Source organism: Hevea brasiliensis, chromosome 4 (assembly GCF_030052815.1).
Source record: "Hevea brasiliensis isolate MT/VB/25A 57/8 chromosome 4, ASM3005281v1, whole genome shotgun sequence".
Lineage (NCBI taxonomy): Eukaryota > Viridiplantae > Streptophyta > Magnoliopsida > Malpighiales > Euphorbiaceae > Hevea > Hevea brasiliensis.
The window spans coordinates 14,492,353-14,507,953 of record NC_079496.1 but is presented as its reverse complement, the minus strand read 5'-3'; the positions used below and the strand labels follow the sequence as shown (position 1 = coordinate 14,507,953).

The 15,601-nt window shown below is 31.7% G+C and overlaps 2 protein-coding genes and 1 pseudogene across 2 annotated transcripts; 2 read left to right on the top strand and 1 right to left on the bottom strand.

Annotated features, from left to right (window-relative positions):
* Positions 1 to 5: 5 nt before the first annotated feature.
* On the bottom strand, positions 6 to 2,201 carry LOC110632738 (photosynthetic NDH subunit of lumenal location 3, chloroplastic-like; annotated as a pseudogene).
* A 113-nt stretch (positions 2,202 to 2,314) lies between these two features.
* On the top strand, positions 2,315 to 3,300 carry LOC110632705 (thioredoxin-like protein CXXS1). Its single transcript, XM_021781025.2, has 3 exons — positions 2,315 to 2,508; positions 2,652 to 2,774; positions 2,986 to 3,300. Exons 1-3 carry the CDS (start codon positions 2,413 to 2,415, stop codon positions 3,136 to 3,138), a joined length of 372 nt encoding a protein of 123 aa, XP_021636717.1. The 5' UTR covers positions 2,315 to 2,412; the 3' UTR covers positions 3,139 to 3,300.
* Positions 3,301 to 6,071: 2,771 nt separating this feature from the next.
* Positions 6,072 to 9,755, top strand: LOC110632720 (transcription factor ILR3). Its single transcript, XM_021781042.2, has 5 exons — positions 6,072 to 6,461; positions 7,785 to 7,847; positions 8,771 to 8,848; positions 8,934 to 9,096; positions 9,272 to 9,755. Exons 1-5 carry the CDS (start codon positions 6,322 to 6,324, stop codon positions 9,536 to 9,538), a joined length of 711 nt encoding a protein of 236 aa, XP_021636734.2. The 5' UTR covers positions 6,072 to 6,321; the 3' UTR covers positions 9,539 to 9,755.
* Positions 9,756 to 15,601: the final 5,846 nt, after the last annotated feature.

Below are 15,601 nucleotides of genomic sequence, written 5' to 3'. Positions count from 1 at the left end.
ATCATTATGTTTGAGAATGAGTTTCATACTGAATTCACTTGTTGCATCCACAATTCATTCTGATGTGCATATTTCTTTCCTCTATATTTGCGCATTAGAATGTTTGCGTCTACTTGAAATTGGTGTAAAAACAGTTTTAAGGCTAAAACAAACGTTAAGAGCTAACTGGGATACACTGAAACGACTAGACCAATGATGATAATGAGAGAGAAATCCTTCAGATATCTGGCATTCTATCCATGACTTCTTGGAGAATCACCTTAGTCCCTTCATAAGATAATTCTGTCTGAGGCGGGTTTTTCCTTGAAGCATCTTCAAGATGTCAAAATCGAGAGCAATTCAACAATCAGTTAAAGAAAAGCTGAAGAAATTCCAGGCATATCAAGAATGATACAATCATATTTACCTCCTCAAAATTGTCAAAAAAATCTGTTAGCCAAATCAGCAAGAGATTGCTTATCATTCGCTGGAGCTGCAGAGATAACTTTGTCGAAATCACAGTACATGAAGGTGGACTTGAGTCTCAAATATTTCCCAACATAATTCAATGTGTCAGGTCCTATCAAATGCTCCATTGCCAAAAGATCAAATGCATACTTCTTTAGCCTGTATATGCTGCCTTCAACCCCAATATTTGCCATGTAGACTCCCTTCTTAAGAAAAGAACGGGCGCCTGTCTTCTCATTTGCAATTTCTGCATAACATAAACAACTAAGAAAACACCATTCTACAGTAGAGAAACATTGTAGCATAAAAGAAGCAGAAACTGTGCATAGAAATTAGCAAGCTTACTATTGTCAACAGGAGGCGAAACAATCAAACGGAAATCGAGCTGCAAGAAGCCGTTATCCTCAGCAGAAGAGACTGCATTTCCAGGGTTTCCTATAAGAGATAAAGAGGCAAGGCCTAATGCTAGTCTTCTTGTGGTCTGCAATGGATGTCCTTGCGCAGAGTTAACTTCGTTCTTGCCTATGAATCCATTCACCTTTATTCTCTTTGGGTTTTCTGCTTGTTGGTAATCTTCGGTGTGGTAGGCAGGGTCTCTGTAATACCATCTAAGTTTGCTAATTAGCCTTTCCAGAAAAGCTGAATGGAAGTGGAAGTTGTATCCGTTTCAGTTGCTACTGACCACCAGAAGGATATCCTTACTGAGGGCATTTTCGACTTTTTGTGGAATTTATAACTAATAGTTACCTCCAATATAAGTTCGAACTCATATAAGAATGAGATTAACCACTGTTAGATTAAATATTTGTATTTAGATAGCAAAATTAGTTAAAATATATACATAAAATGTATAATTTAAATCCAAAAATTTAATCTAAACAGTTAATAAATTTATTTTCATATAAATTTGAACTTTTTATAGCTACACTATTAACTAATCTCACCTGAACAACATATTGGTTATAAGGACAACCCTTAATCATGAGTCTAGAAAATTGATAAGCTAATGGATTTTTTTTTTTTGTCTACAGGAGGTGAGCTGTGGAAGCAGAATCCATTGACATGTGTGCTGATAGGAAGATGGGTTTTTAAATATAATAATAATATGCCTGTTTTTCCATTTTCTACTAATGTATAAGATGTGATAGGCAGAACCCTAGATGCCAAATTGCTGCTAGTTCCCCCTAAAATTAGAATAGCTAAAGAAAAGGGGAAATTCTATATCCATTAAAGATGACAAGACAAGAATAGCCTTCCAAAATTGATATTATGGATTGATAGAATTTAATTTGCTGCATTTGAGTTAATGAGTATTTAGTCGCCTGAATAAAGTCATAAAAATTGATATAATGCAAAGCTAGCTAGTAGACCTCACTTGCATATCTCTCCAAGATTTGGAAACAAGTAAAAAAGCATTCCCTTAAGTGAAATTGGACATTTGAATTCACTTCACATTTCACAACCTTCTATTTGAAAGACAAATACAATTAGCATTGTATTTAACCTGACTTATTTAATGATTAAAATCATATTATTTACTTAACAGATTCAGGTTTAAATCTTTTTAATTTTTCTTATAAAAAAAATTATTTGTTGAGAAGATGAGGAAAGAAAAGGGGAAAACAATGTTATTAAAAGCTCATGATTATGGTGACATGGAAATGGATTATGGTGACATGGAAATGGATAATGCAAAACCCCTTTGGATATATAAGTTAAATTAAGCACTTACTAGAAGCCAAAAATGGGTCCATCTTTAATCAATTCAGTCTCCTCATTTTTAGATAATACAATGTTAACTGCTTAATCCTAAACCAAATAGTGAAAAAATAAAATGGAAAAAAGAAAAAAAGAAAAAAGTTGCCAAGCAGCATCTCCATTTATCTCACCTAATATGATATTTGGTTCAGCCTCTATAAATTAGACCATCTTCTCACAGAAGAAGAAGAAGAAGAAGAAGAAGAAATGGGTGGAAATGGCCATGAACAGGTGATGAAGTCTAGAGTTGTGAAAGTAGAGTCAGAGGAGTCATGGGATTTCTTCATCTCACAAGGCTGCCCTGTAAGTACTGCTTGTTTAGATTGGAGCCTTGAATTTATTGGCTATTGAGTGCCATTTTCTTTTTATAATATTTTCATTAACATGAATTTTGAGATGATTAATATATTTTAATTTAATCTTTTAGTTTTTGGGTGGATTTGTAGGTTGTGGTTCACTTTACAGCTTCCTGGTGCATGCCCTCAGTGGCCATGAATCCTTTCTTTGAAGAACTAGCCTTGACCTATCAAGATATTCTGTTTCTTACAGTGGATGTGGATGAGGTTAAGGTAAAATTTTGTTTAGTTGCAATCACTAATTATTCACCACAAATATTTGGCCATTCTTTATTTTTTTTAAACTATATAATTTGATATATGATTTATTTTTTAAAATAAAATATTTTTTATATAATAATTTCATATATTAATATTATCATGCATAAAAATTGAATTTATAATTATAAGCTGGTTCTAATCAATCAATGAATTAACTGAATAGGGGGTGGCTAGGAAGATGGAGGTGAAGGCCATGCCAACATTTTTGTTGATGAAGGAAGGAGCTCAGGCTGATAAGCTTGTGGGTGCTAACCCAGATGAGATCAGGAAAAGAATCAATGCCTTTATTTACTCTATTCGTGCTTCCAAAACCTAGCTAAAATATCTACATCTTTAAGGTCTTTGAAGGCTTCTTTTTTAGTATTTTTTTTTTCATTTTAAAGCTGCATATGTGAGCTTGTAGCTTCTTTAATTTCTGGGTTTTGAGTTGCTTGTTGGAAGAATATGTGATTGTTTTATAAGTACTTCTATTATCCCATATTGATTTGGGTAGAGTGTTTGTATTATATAAAAGACTTGTGCAAACTTTTTCCCTTAAGTTAACTTTCAAAATAGAATTAAATGGCTTGTATTGGTTTGCAAAGTGCTAAAACCATTTTTAGGAAAACCTTAAGATTTACACAACGAATGGACAAAAATCAACCATGAAAATTCGCTTAAAATTTTCCCAAATTCAAGAGAGAAAAACTTGTATGCCATTTGTGGAATTCATGACAGTGAGTACTTGGACCTCAACCTCAATTTGTCTCCAGAATAAGTTTTAGCTAAAGGATGTGAATAGTGACTACCTTAGAGGACACTTCAAGAGCAAGAACTTGAAGGCATTGTCATCAAAAGGATTATGCAAGAAAAGAGGTATGAGTTTGGATAGGTATTGAGAATATTCTTAACAATTGACAGTCTAGTGAGCGCAAATCTTCTAAATCCACCCACCAAACAACCTACATTCTTGACCGGCATCCTCCCATGATCTCAATCCGACCAACTGAATCTTCTAGCCCCACCAACTGAATACACTGCAATTTTTTGTTTGTTTCTTGGAAAAATTAGAAGAAGAAGAAGAAGAAGAAGAAGAAGAAGTGGGATGGACTCAATAAAAAACAATATAGTTCATGAGGTGAGCAAATTCGAAGAGAGAGAGAGAGTTTATTGCGTGAGAAAAGAAAAATTATGTATCATACATGTGTAAGATAAGTATTGGACAACTTATCCACGTTAGCATTATTTTTTACACGCACTTTCTCTGGTCATTCAGCAAACTTCGCTTAATTTTAATATTTTAAAGTTTAAGTGTAAGGCGAGACGATTTGAAAGATTGGGTGCCATAATTATTTTTTTTTAATAAAGTTTAGAAATCAACTTATATAAGCTTTTTTTAAATTTAAATTAAAAGAAAATAAAGGCAAAAATGGACATACATAAAATATGGAGAACAGACAACAAAAATTTGAAAATTATTAAGATAAGAATATTGAATTATTTATTTGTATTAGCACGTGAATTAGTAATAATTAATTTTTAGGTTCATTGATAGATTAAATAATGATGTCAAATAATAAATTTAATAACTGATAATATCTAAATGGATTGGATCATATGATTGGATAAGATAAGCTATCTATAAGCTCAAGGAAGAGTCATAATTCTTAATTTTATATATATATATATATATTCTAATAATCCAATTTAATATTAAATGAAGTTCAGATAGAATTTAAATGTGTGGATATGGAGAGTTGTGGACTTATCATTTCACTTCATTTTCTTTATTTTTTATCATTAATAGAAAAATATGAATATAATCATATTTTTAAGTACACATATTCTCTAATCATGTAATTTATAACGATTTAATTATTTAACAAAATTTTAAAGTTTGTTTGTTTGTTACGGAATATTGCCTTTAATTCGTTGAATGGTTTATTACTTCCTATTTGTGTTTTATATTTAAAAAATATATATTTAATTTATTAATTAATTTCCGTTAATTACATATTTAGATTTTTCTGTCTATTTTAACAGTTAATGTTTAAAATAAATAATTATTTAATTTTTGGACATTCTTAATATTATAACTAGTTATAGTTTTTCTTCATTTGTTGATCTCTCCCTCTATCTCTCTTTTCATTTATGTCTTGAATGTATTTAATATAAGCTTAAATTCATATAAAAATGAGCATAATGATTAAATTAAATATTTGTATCGAGATGTATGTAGAATTAAGTAAAATATGTATATAAAGCACATAAATAAATAAATAAATATATATACATATATTTAATTTAATGACTCAAGCTCTTTGTAACCATATCCGTCTTATCTAGGGGTGAGCATTATTCAGTTCAAACCGAATAAATCGAATCAAACTACATTAATTTAGTAATTTGGTTTGATTTTTAAAATAATTTGATTTGGTTCGATTTTATGTTATAAAAATTTCGGTTATTTTGATTTCGTTTTGAAGAGAAAAAAATTAATTAAATCGAACCGAACAGAATAGTTTTATTAATTTTTGAATTGATTTATTTTTATAGGGAAATTATGAATTATTTGTAATTATATATATATAAATTGTTTAATTTCATTGATTAATGATTATTAGGTTCAAACCAAGGTCAAAATCAAATCAAATAACTTGAAAATTAAGTCTAAATTAAAAAATCAATCAAAAATAAAATCGATTGATTTGAATCGAACCGAATAAAAATAGAGTGATTTGGTTCAATTTGATTTTTCATCTATTTCAGTTCAGTTTAATTTTTAAAATATGTAATTTAATTTTCATAATTTAATTTAACGCGATTCTATTCGATTCGATTTGAACCGAATGCTTACCCTTATTCTTATCTTTCTAATCTTTCTAAATTTCTCTGGCTCATTTTCTTATGTCTTTAAAAATCTCTCTTCTTTTCGTTTATATCTCTCCCTTTTCTCCTTGGTTTCTTTCTCTCCCCCTTCTCTATTCTATCCAGAAAGACAAATATTGCTGAAAAAGAAAGTTATAATTACAAAATTGATCGGCAAAACTGTAAATAATTCTAGTATTAACGATAACAAAATTAAAATATTAAATAATATATTTTTTAAAATAATAAAATAATAAATTATACTAAAAAATGTGCGCTGGACCCTTATATTTTTTATTTTTTTAATTTATAAAAAAGTTCGGAGGCTATTTTATATGTTAAGACGCAAAATATTACGCAGCAATTTTATAAATAAATAAAACAATATTCGAAGCCCAAGCCCATCAAAATGGATTGCACGATGACGAAACTTCACACTCCCTGCACTGCACCAATCATCTTTCTCTCTCTTGCCCTTTTCCAAATGTCAACTCTTCTTTACCCTGAAAATTGAACGGCAAAATCATCCAGTTTCTTTGTTCTCTCACCCCAAACACTTCCTCCGCCCGACCACCCTTTCCCGTTAAATTACCTGAGCCGGAAAACCGACGGCAATTTTCCGGCGAAATTCAGAATCCACGATCATTGAAAAATGGCATCCCTAGAAAACACTAATTGGCTGATTGATTGTGGCTTGATGGACGATATCCCTGTTCCTGATGCGAATTTCTCTGTCCCAGCTACGGGCTTCAATTGGTCTTTGCAAAATCCAAACAGTTCATCTATTGTCGGGTAACTAAAGATCTCTGTCCATCCATCAGTTAGGGTTTTGTTGAATTGATTTAATTGGTCGTTTTCATTATCTTAATGAACTTCAAATTGATAATTTGAGCTGATTTGTTGCTTTTGTGGATCTTTTTTTGCTGGAAATTATCGTTTAAGGTTCATGTTAAGCGTTAATTTTTAATTAATTTTCCCCCTACCTTTTAACATCTTGAATTATAGAATTATAGATAACCATTACGAATATTATTGTTTTTGGGCTTGTAAGTTATTTTAGATCTCCAGTTTCTGAAATGGCCTCGAATAATTGCTGAACATGCTTGGATTTTGGTTATATGGGTCAATTTCATTTGGGAACATTTATTAGCATGTGTAGGTGTTTGTTTATTTAGTTTTTCCTGGCATTTTGTTGCTATTACATTATTCGGTTTAAGTTTTTGGTGATTTTGTGATAAAATTTGTGTCTCAGGTGGAATTCAGTTTAGGTACTATTGGTGCTTGCCTTTTTATTTGCATTGAACAATCTTATGTCTATAGGTTTCTTAGTAGAAGGTGGTCTTGGCAGGGAAAGTCATTTCATTCTTGCCTGCTGTAAGTGGTAGGATGATACAGTTTCATTTGCATTGTAGCAACAAACCATATAATTGCATTAATATAGTGCAGAAAATGGGATGATAAATGCCATTGTTTTTCCTACTATTTTCTATGGTATGTGATATATTGGCATGCAAGATGAGCCAGATGATGAGTACTTGTTGATACACAAGTATTTTTGTGGATTTTTTTTTTTGGTCAATTAGTAGTGCTGAGGCTATAGGTCTTATTGTAGTCCTTATGCAAGATAATGATCTTGAAATGGATTTAGAATCATTGGAAGTTATGCATTTGGACAAAATATGGAGGCAAAAAGTGAATTTGTACATGATCTTAATTATTATTATTATTTTCAAATACATGATCTTTATTATAGTTTCTGCTATTTTGAAGATTGATATAGAGAAGGTTGCTTTTGTTTTTTACTTTATAAATCATGTTCCATACTTCCATTCATAAGTGAGATCCCATTTCTCATTTATTGTAATACATGCTTGTATAATTTCTTGTTAACGGTATCCGTTTACGTAATCTTTTTCCCCCACTTATTTCTAACAATCTGTTCATAGTTTGGAAAATGTTACACATGAACAGATGTAGCGTGGACCTAAGTTGCTATTAATCTCTCTCTCTCTCTCTCTCTCTCTCTCTCTCACACCACCGCCCCCCCTCTTTCCCCTCCTTACACTTTACAGTTTTCTCTTTTCTAATGCTTGTATTTGTGACATATCTTCCTAGTGTGGAAATTGATGGACCACTTGGAGATTGTGACTCCCAGAAGGAGTCCGGTTGCAAGAAGAGGTATGCCAATGTCATTTTAATATGCACTATTAATTATTAAAGGAAATTGTTTTTCCTATTTTTTTAAGGCGTGGGAAGGGGCCAAACGTTTACCAGTTTGTGTAAGACTATAACTTTATTCCCTAACATATACTTTGTTTAAAAAGTGTTTGCAACTGGAACTGAGAATCTAAACCACATTTATGCCAATGTCATTTTAATATGCACTATTAATTATTAAAGGAAATTGTTTTTCCTTTTTTTTTAAGGCGTGGGAAGGGGCCAAACTTTTACCAGTTTGTGTAAGACTATAACTTTATTCCCTAACATATACTTTGTTTAAAAAGTGTTTGCAACTGGAACTGAGAATCTAAACCACATTTTTATTCCTTTTTATTGTGACTTGACAGCACTGGGCTGTTGTCAACAATTAGATGCTTATGTTGTGTTCATAACTTAGAATTGATTGAATTAAATCAGAATTCTCTTTTATTTTCAGTCACTAATCATGGTTGCTTACTTTTTAAGTCACTCACAACAGGCCTTTACACATGGAACAGTGCTATGCAACATTTATGTGGTGAAGAGTGCATTATTGATTCAATTTGGCTTTGATCTGTATAGATATTGTTGACGATGTGGCCTTAGTTAAATTGATCTATGTCAAAGCTATCCCATGTATACTAGTACCACAAAGATTATTTCACTATTATAATTGCCGGAACTGTTCAAGAAGTTATCATGTGCTTGAGCTTTTGTCAATCCTTTTTTGTTCTCCCCTTCCCTCCCCTAAGACCTCTCTTTTTTCTTTTTTGGATTAGGATAGAGGTGTAGTAGGTCTTCTTTTTTTTTTTTTTTTTAATTATCATTTATGTATGTAATACTTTATGTTAATGGAGGAATTTTTACCCATCTCTCATTCTCTCTTGTACTTCCTGCTGCAGGGGTAGGTCTGAATCATGTAGTGCTTCTAGCTCCAAAGCATGTAGGGAGAAATTGCGGAGGGATAGGCTAAATGACAAGTACTCCCTTATTCTCTCTTCTGTCTTTCTGCCTATTTTTCTCTCTCCCTGAGTTACCCACATCCTTTATTCGGTTGACTGCTAGGTTTTTGGAATTGGGTTCTATATTGGAGCCTGGAAGACCTCCTAAAACAGACAAGGCTGCTATTTTGATTGATGCTGTACGAAGGGTGAGTCAGTTAAGAGGTGAAGCTCAGAAGCTGAAGGACTCAAATTCAAGTCTTCAAGAGAAGATCAAAGAGTTGAAGGTGAATCGGCATTCATTTGTTATTTTTTATGTTGATAATGGAATGCTAAGATTTTGGCATGCCTATGCAATTTGTTAATTGCTTAATAGCCCGTTGCTTGAAGCTTCCCATAAGCCTGAAAAAGGGTTAGGGATGCTATTGTTAATTTTATTAAATTGTGGTCATGTCTCGTTAGGCTGAAAAGAATGAGCTTCGGGATGAGAAGCAGAGGCTGAAGGCAGAGAAGGAGAAGTTGGAGCAGCAGTTGAAAGCTGTGAATGCACAACCTAGCTTCTTGTCTCCGCCACCTGCAATTCCTGCTACATTTGCTACCCAAGGCCAAGCACCTGGAAACAAGTTAGTGCCTTTCATTAGTTATCCTGGAGTTGCCATGTGGCAGTTTATGCCACCTGCTGCAGTGGATACCTCTCAGGATCATGTGCTCCGTCCACCTGTTGCTTAAGCTAGCAACCTGTTGCGCCTCCCACTCCTAAAAGGAAGAGAAAAAAAAAAAAAAAAAAGAAACCCACATTTGTCATTGTTGTCTGTATTACATTTTGTTGCTTATTCTAACTGGACATGGTGGGTGTCTTACATGATTTGCGGTCTGGATTGTCTATGAAATGTTGCTGTTGCTCACATGTAAATTTAATAATTTTATTTAACAATTTATGTTTCAATCGAGCATTCCATAGATTTACGTAGATGTCTGCTGCTTTGAGTTCGTAAGTTGGGAATGATAAGTGGACTGACTTTGCCTCCTTAGTGAAAGCGGGCGAAAAAGCTATTCCCATAGCAGTTAATATACGTTGATAACCTCTGCTTGGACCGGCTACGGTTTTGGGACACTCCTATATTCAGTAGTGCATTTTACTGTTTTGGTGATCAGTGTTGGTCTGAATAGTTAGGATGCTTAGAACTACATTTAATTGTTAGTGATGAGACATAAAATAATGAAATACAAGAAAAGAAAATACAAGAAAAATAAAGGAAAAATAATAGCAATGAAGTGAAACTAAGTTAAACAAGCTAGCACCGCAGCAATGGGTGACCGGCGTAGGCAATAGCTGACTTAAGGACTGCAGGGAACTCTTGGAATTTAGTTTCCAGACATAATTAAAGACTTATTGAAGTATAAATGTCATTAGAAATATCAAAGAAAAATTAATTAATTAGTACAAAGAAAAACGAGAAATTGAGAAAACGACAAAAATCGGTGTTATCGAAAAATTGGGAATGCAACCCGAATAGGGGCATTGTGGTCATTTGACATCTCGAGTTGCCTTTTCACCTAAATGTTCATTAAAAATAAATGATATTACACTTGAAAAATGTCATGAAAAATTAAAATGGTGGTGTATAATCTAAATAGTAAAAGATATAAGGAAAATGTGAGAAATTGAAAACTTTAGATTAATTAATACTTTAACCATACTTAGTGCTCCACTAAGTGAAGTTAATGGACATATAATATAGTATATTGGGACAAAAAATTTGTCATCTTCAACTTCCCAAACAAACTAGCCGAAAATCCTCTCAAGCTTTCATCCATGGCCACCCACTTCCTAAGCTCAAATCTCTATCATCAAGCCATGCTTTCCACAACTTGTCTTCATTAAAGTTTATCCCCACCTTGCAAGCAAGAATTTGATAGTAATTTTAAGAGGAATAGGTGAAGTTTGGTCAAACTCACAAGGGGTAAGTATCCATTTCTTCAACTTTTCTTTGTTAAAGTTTGTGTGGGTGTTGAGATAAGTTGATATATGGAAGAAAAGTTGAAGTTTGGTAAGTTAGGGTGCTGCTCCATTTCAACAGCCATGGAAGTTTAATATGTAACTTGTTTTCTTCATGTAAATGGTAATTTGGGGTGTTGATTTAAATGTTTAATTGTATTGAAGTTGAATTCTATGTATAAAGTTTGATTTGTAAGCTTGAAAAGTGAAAATGGAAGTTGATGTGTATGTGTAATTTTTGGGCAGCCTCAAAATGAAAATTGGTAAGATTCAAATTCATGAAATGTTGTTGAAATATTGTACAAAAGAATAGCAGCATATATGTGTGTGTAATAGTAGTGACAGGTATGTAATTTGATGATGGAAGTTTGTGTGATAATTAGAAGTATTTATGTGTATATATTATTGGGATTGAACTTTGTGAATGGTGACTGCATTATTTGAAGTGGTTATATTCTGTCCAAGTTGACCTATAATGTAGAGAATGGAATGGTTTTGGTTAGTGCCAAATGCAGAATGGTATGGGAAGTGAAAATGTAATTGGTAAACATGCGTTTGGTTTGGTGTTTGAAAAGCATGTAGAGGGAAGTGTGCAAATGGACCTATAACCCTAAGTGTGTGGGTCCAATTGGTATGAGGCCAATTGGAGGTGAAACTAGGCACAAAATGTGCCAACTTTCATGAAGGAAGCTTACCTAAATTCTGCCTAGAAGGTGACTTGAAAAATGACTAAATCCGGATTAGTGACTTGAAAGCCTGGAAATTGACCAATTGGACAGCAGTTAGTGTTTTGACCATAACTTACTCAAAATAGGTCCAATTGACCTGAAATTTTTACCATTAATAGTTTAGACATATATCTACAATTCTTATGAGGACACCAAAGCCCAGAAATGGCCAGAACCAAGCCAAAAAGCTTGCACAAGTTCGGGTACCAAAACTGGCCGAACCAAAAGTGACCTAAAAATGACCTAAGCCTACCATTTTAGTGCATTCTGTCCAGTTTTAGTAAATTGACCATATCTTGGTCTACACTACTTAGAATGACCTAAAATTTTGCCCCGCGTGTAATAAGACATAGACCTATAAGTTTGTAGTTTGGACCGAAACTCGAAAACCGAGGGAACTAGGTCGTCCGGCTAGGTCAAAATAGTACACCAAAATCCGGTAAATTACAATAAAATGCAATACACTTAAAAATGAAATTGGTAACATATACCAACACTAAAGGGCTATAAAATGTGACATATTGGTAACATTAGAATTCACTCACTTAGAGTATATCAAGGGTCAATATTATAAGTTGACTAATGAAATGAATTGAAGGGAATAGTACAAAAAAAATTTAGATATTGAATTTTATGGTTGGAAACAAATTTATTGAGTACTGAAACACTTTAAATTGTGTGTTTCAATTAATAAGGATATTGAGAAGTATAAAGAACATTGAATCAAGGCCTAGGAGCGACTCAAATCAGGTTTGTGCACAACTAGTTTTTAACTGATTTTGTTCTGAATATTTCATATGATTAAATGACATATTTTTCTTATGTATTATGTTTAACAAGTATTGGATTTAATTCAATGATTATTGAAATTGTTATAATATGTATGAATTTAGCTTTGTGAAATGGTATTTCCACAAGTATTAAGCATTATTGTGAATTGAATAAATTATATTTTGAAAAATTGTGATAGAACATGTTTTGAATTGTGATGGGCAATTTGCATGGAAAAATGCAAATTTATGATTTGAATTGTGATGAGCATAAAAATTATTGGATATTGGAATTGACTTTGAATCGAATTATATTGTGATTTATGCTCACTAAAAGGATTGTGATATTATTTTATATCTCACTATAAATGCTTGACTAGGTTATTACCCGTCTCTCTCATTTGTTGAGAAGATAATAGAGTTTCTTTGAAGACACATTCAGATCAGCTCCAGGTTTGTCATAGGTATACCCATGTATACAGGTTTTGATGTATGCATGTAATAATATGTATATAAATTATTTGAGCAGTTGTATAAAAACTCTTGTAAAATATTTTGGTATGTAATTAAATGTAAATTATTGTAATGTAAATTTGAGATTTCATTTACCTGTATAATTTTGTAATATTAATTTTTGAGTCTTGTAATTAATGAATGTTTCTTTTATCATGAGGTTGGTTTAAAAATGAAATGATTTGATTATTGAGATTGAATTATGGGATGAAATGAAGTTTATTGGAGTTGTATTTGAGAAAACATGTTGGGAGTGTTTTCCTTTTCAGGTTTGAAGAACTGTTTTCTCAAAACACAGCCGGCACTTTGCCGAAATTTTTTAAAAAAATTTTATAACTCCAGATTTTAATCGATGATTTAAATTTCACGAAACTTGTTTTAAAATCCCTTGTAGTATATTTAATGGGTTATCGGTAGGCGAAGTACGGTAATTCATTAGGTGTACTACAGGATCATGTTACATCTTAAGGGGGAGTAAGGTGTGACAGGTTTGGAATTGAAATCTAGATTAAAATTGATCTTGAATTAGAAAATACAGATTAAGTCTGCTCTGATTTTGAATCAAAACTGAATTAAAAAAAAAAAAAAACTTAGCAATTGGATTTAATTAAAAATTAAATCCATACTGAATTAAAACTGAAATTGAGAAATCAGGTTGCCCAATAATAATTTCTCTTAATCTTAAAGTGAAATCTTCAATTTTGAAATCTTGCTATTTAGTTTTGATCTCCCTAAATCTTGAACTGGAACCCTACAATCTACCTCCACTCTTTTTTATGCTTATAGAAGCACACTATGAGTAGTCGGTTTTTTATTTTTTTAACTGAAATTAAATTTTATCAATTTAGGGAGGAATACAGGAGACAGGTTATGAGGCTCAAGCTCAACAAACAAAACAAATAAAACCCAATTCTAGTTAGGGGTGTACAAAGAAATTGATAAACTTATCAATCCGATTAATTCGAATAAATTCAAATCAAACTTAGTAGTCTTATATATTTAAATATTGATTAAAATTTAAAAATACTTATAAATTGAATTTTCGATTTAGATTTCGGATTGAAATAATAAAAATCAAATATATATATATATATATAAAGAGAAATACGTAAATAATTTTATTTTATTTTTTATTCTTAATTATTTTTATTGAATAATACATCTTAAATTAATATTTTATTTTTTAATTAATGAATGATAATATGAAAAATGTTCAACAAGAGTTGAATTATAAAAACAAAAAAAGTATTAAAACAAGTAAAAACCGTTCAAACTAAGCTCAACCCGCTTATTGTAAAAACTAAACATATGTGATTTTCTAATTTAATTTATTGATTTGGTTTGAATACTATCAAACTTGACTTTTCCAATTTGGTTTGACAAAATACATTGAACCCACTCAATCCGAGCCATATACACCCCCTGATTCTATTACAAGAGTCCAACCCGCTGAATGGAGGACTCATACCTTCACTAAGAGGCTATTGCAAAGCCCTCCATTATGGAGCACTATCGACAAGCACAAAGAGAGCATCCATGGTGCTAACAATGACCTCCAACATTGCTGCACACATGTTATCAAGGTGAAAAGAGGCACTAAGGCAATAGAGTACCCTATGGCCTTAGGCGAGAGGCGAGGCGAGAGCCTTTTTGAAGCAAGACGCCACAACCTTAATTGCCTAAATTATATATATGTGTGTGCGTGTGTGTAATTATAACATAAAAATTCATACTTTTAAATAGTTAATAAGTAAAAAAGCATATTAAAAAGAAAAAAAAAACATTATTTACACGATATCCATATGTAAAATAATAGAAATTGAAAATAGTACGTACCTATATTTTCAACTTAAGTATAAGATACAAGTGAAAGTGTGAGACTATAAAATTGAAATATATAGTATAAGTAACAATAAAAATAAGAATAAGAGATGTTAAAAAAAGAAATAGTTTATGCCTATATTTCAGCTTATGTATATGATAAAAGTGACACTATAAAATTTTACATAATAAATAAAAAATTAGAAATAAGTCATATATCATAGAATAGAAAATGTAAATTATAGAAGTTCAGACTTTAATAAATAAAAATAAGTTTTATGTCATAATAAACAAAATACAAGAAGTACATAAAAAAAACTTATAACTAAAACTACTCATCATCAAGATTTCCAAAAACATCTTCATTTTCAATAGCGGCCATCACAAATTCTTCCACCTCTTCATCATCATCAACTTGCGAAGAGAATGCACCTCTCATTGAATGAGGCCTTCGAAACGATGGAGTTTCAACTAGTGTTGATCTTGTAGCTGATTTCGATTCATAACAAGATTCAGAAACTCCAACTGCTCTACCAACATCACCCCAAGTCAACACGTCATCCATGAAAATAAGAGAATCATCATCAACATCATCCTCATCTCCTTTTTCTAATTCACTAAGCAACCACTCATTACTTTCATCAATATTTGTCAAATCAACAGGTGCTATGATATTCTCAAAAGTGTGTCGGCGCAGCAACGCTCTCACATATACCAAATTGTCTAAGTGTTCTTAAAATAGCCGATTTCTTTTCTTATTATGAAGCTGTCATTAATTTTACAGTAACAAATAAGTTAAATTTTAAACTCAAAAGGCTTAAAATAAAATAACAAATTAAGAATATATATATATATATATATATATATATATATATATATATATATATATATTACTTACATGCTCAAATACACTCCAATTTCTCTCGCAACCTGTTGTCCTAAAATAGTCCAAGAGAGGGGG

Coding starts and splice junctions, on each gene's coding strand:
- LOC110632705 (XM_021781025.2), top strand. CDS start 2,413: ATGGGTGGAAATGGCCATGAACAGGTGATGAAGTCTAGAGTTGTGAAA. Junction 2,509..2,651: donor TCATCTCACAAGGCTGCCCT/GTAAGTACTGCT, acceptor GTGGATTTGTAG/GTTGTGGTTCACTTTACAGC. Junction 2,775..2,985: donor TGGATGTGGATGAGGTTAAG/GTAAAATTTTGT, acceptor TTAACTGAATAG/GGGGTGGCTAGGAAGATGGA.
- LOC110632720 (XM_021781042.2), top strand. CDS start 6,322: ATGGCATCCCTAGAAAACACTAATTGGCTGATTGATTGTGGCTTGATG. Junction 7,848..8,770: donor GAGTCCGGTTGCAAGAAGAG/GTATGCCAATGT, acceptor TTCCTGCTGCAG/GGGTAGGTCTGAATCATGTA. Junction 8,849..8,933: donor AGGGATAGGCTAAATGACAA/GTACTCCCTTAT, acceptor GTTGACTGCTAG/GTTTTTGGAATTGGGTTCTA.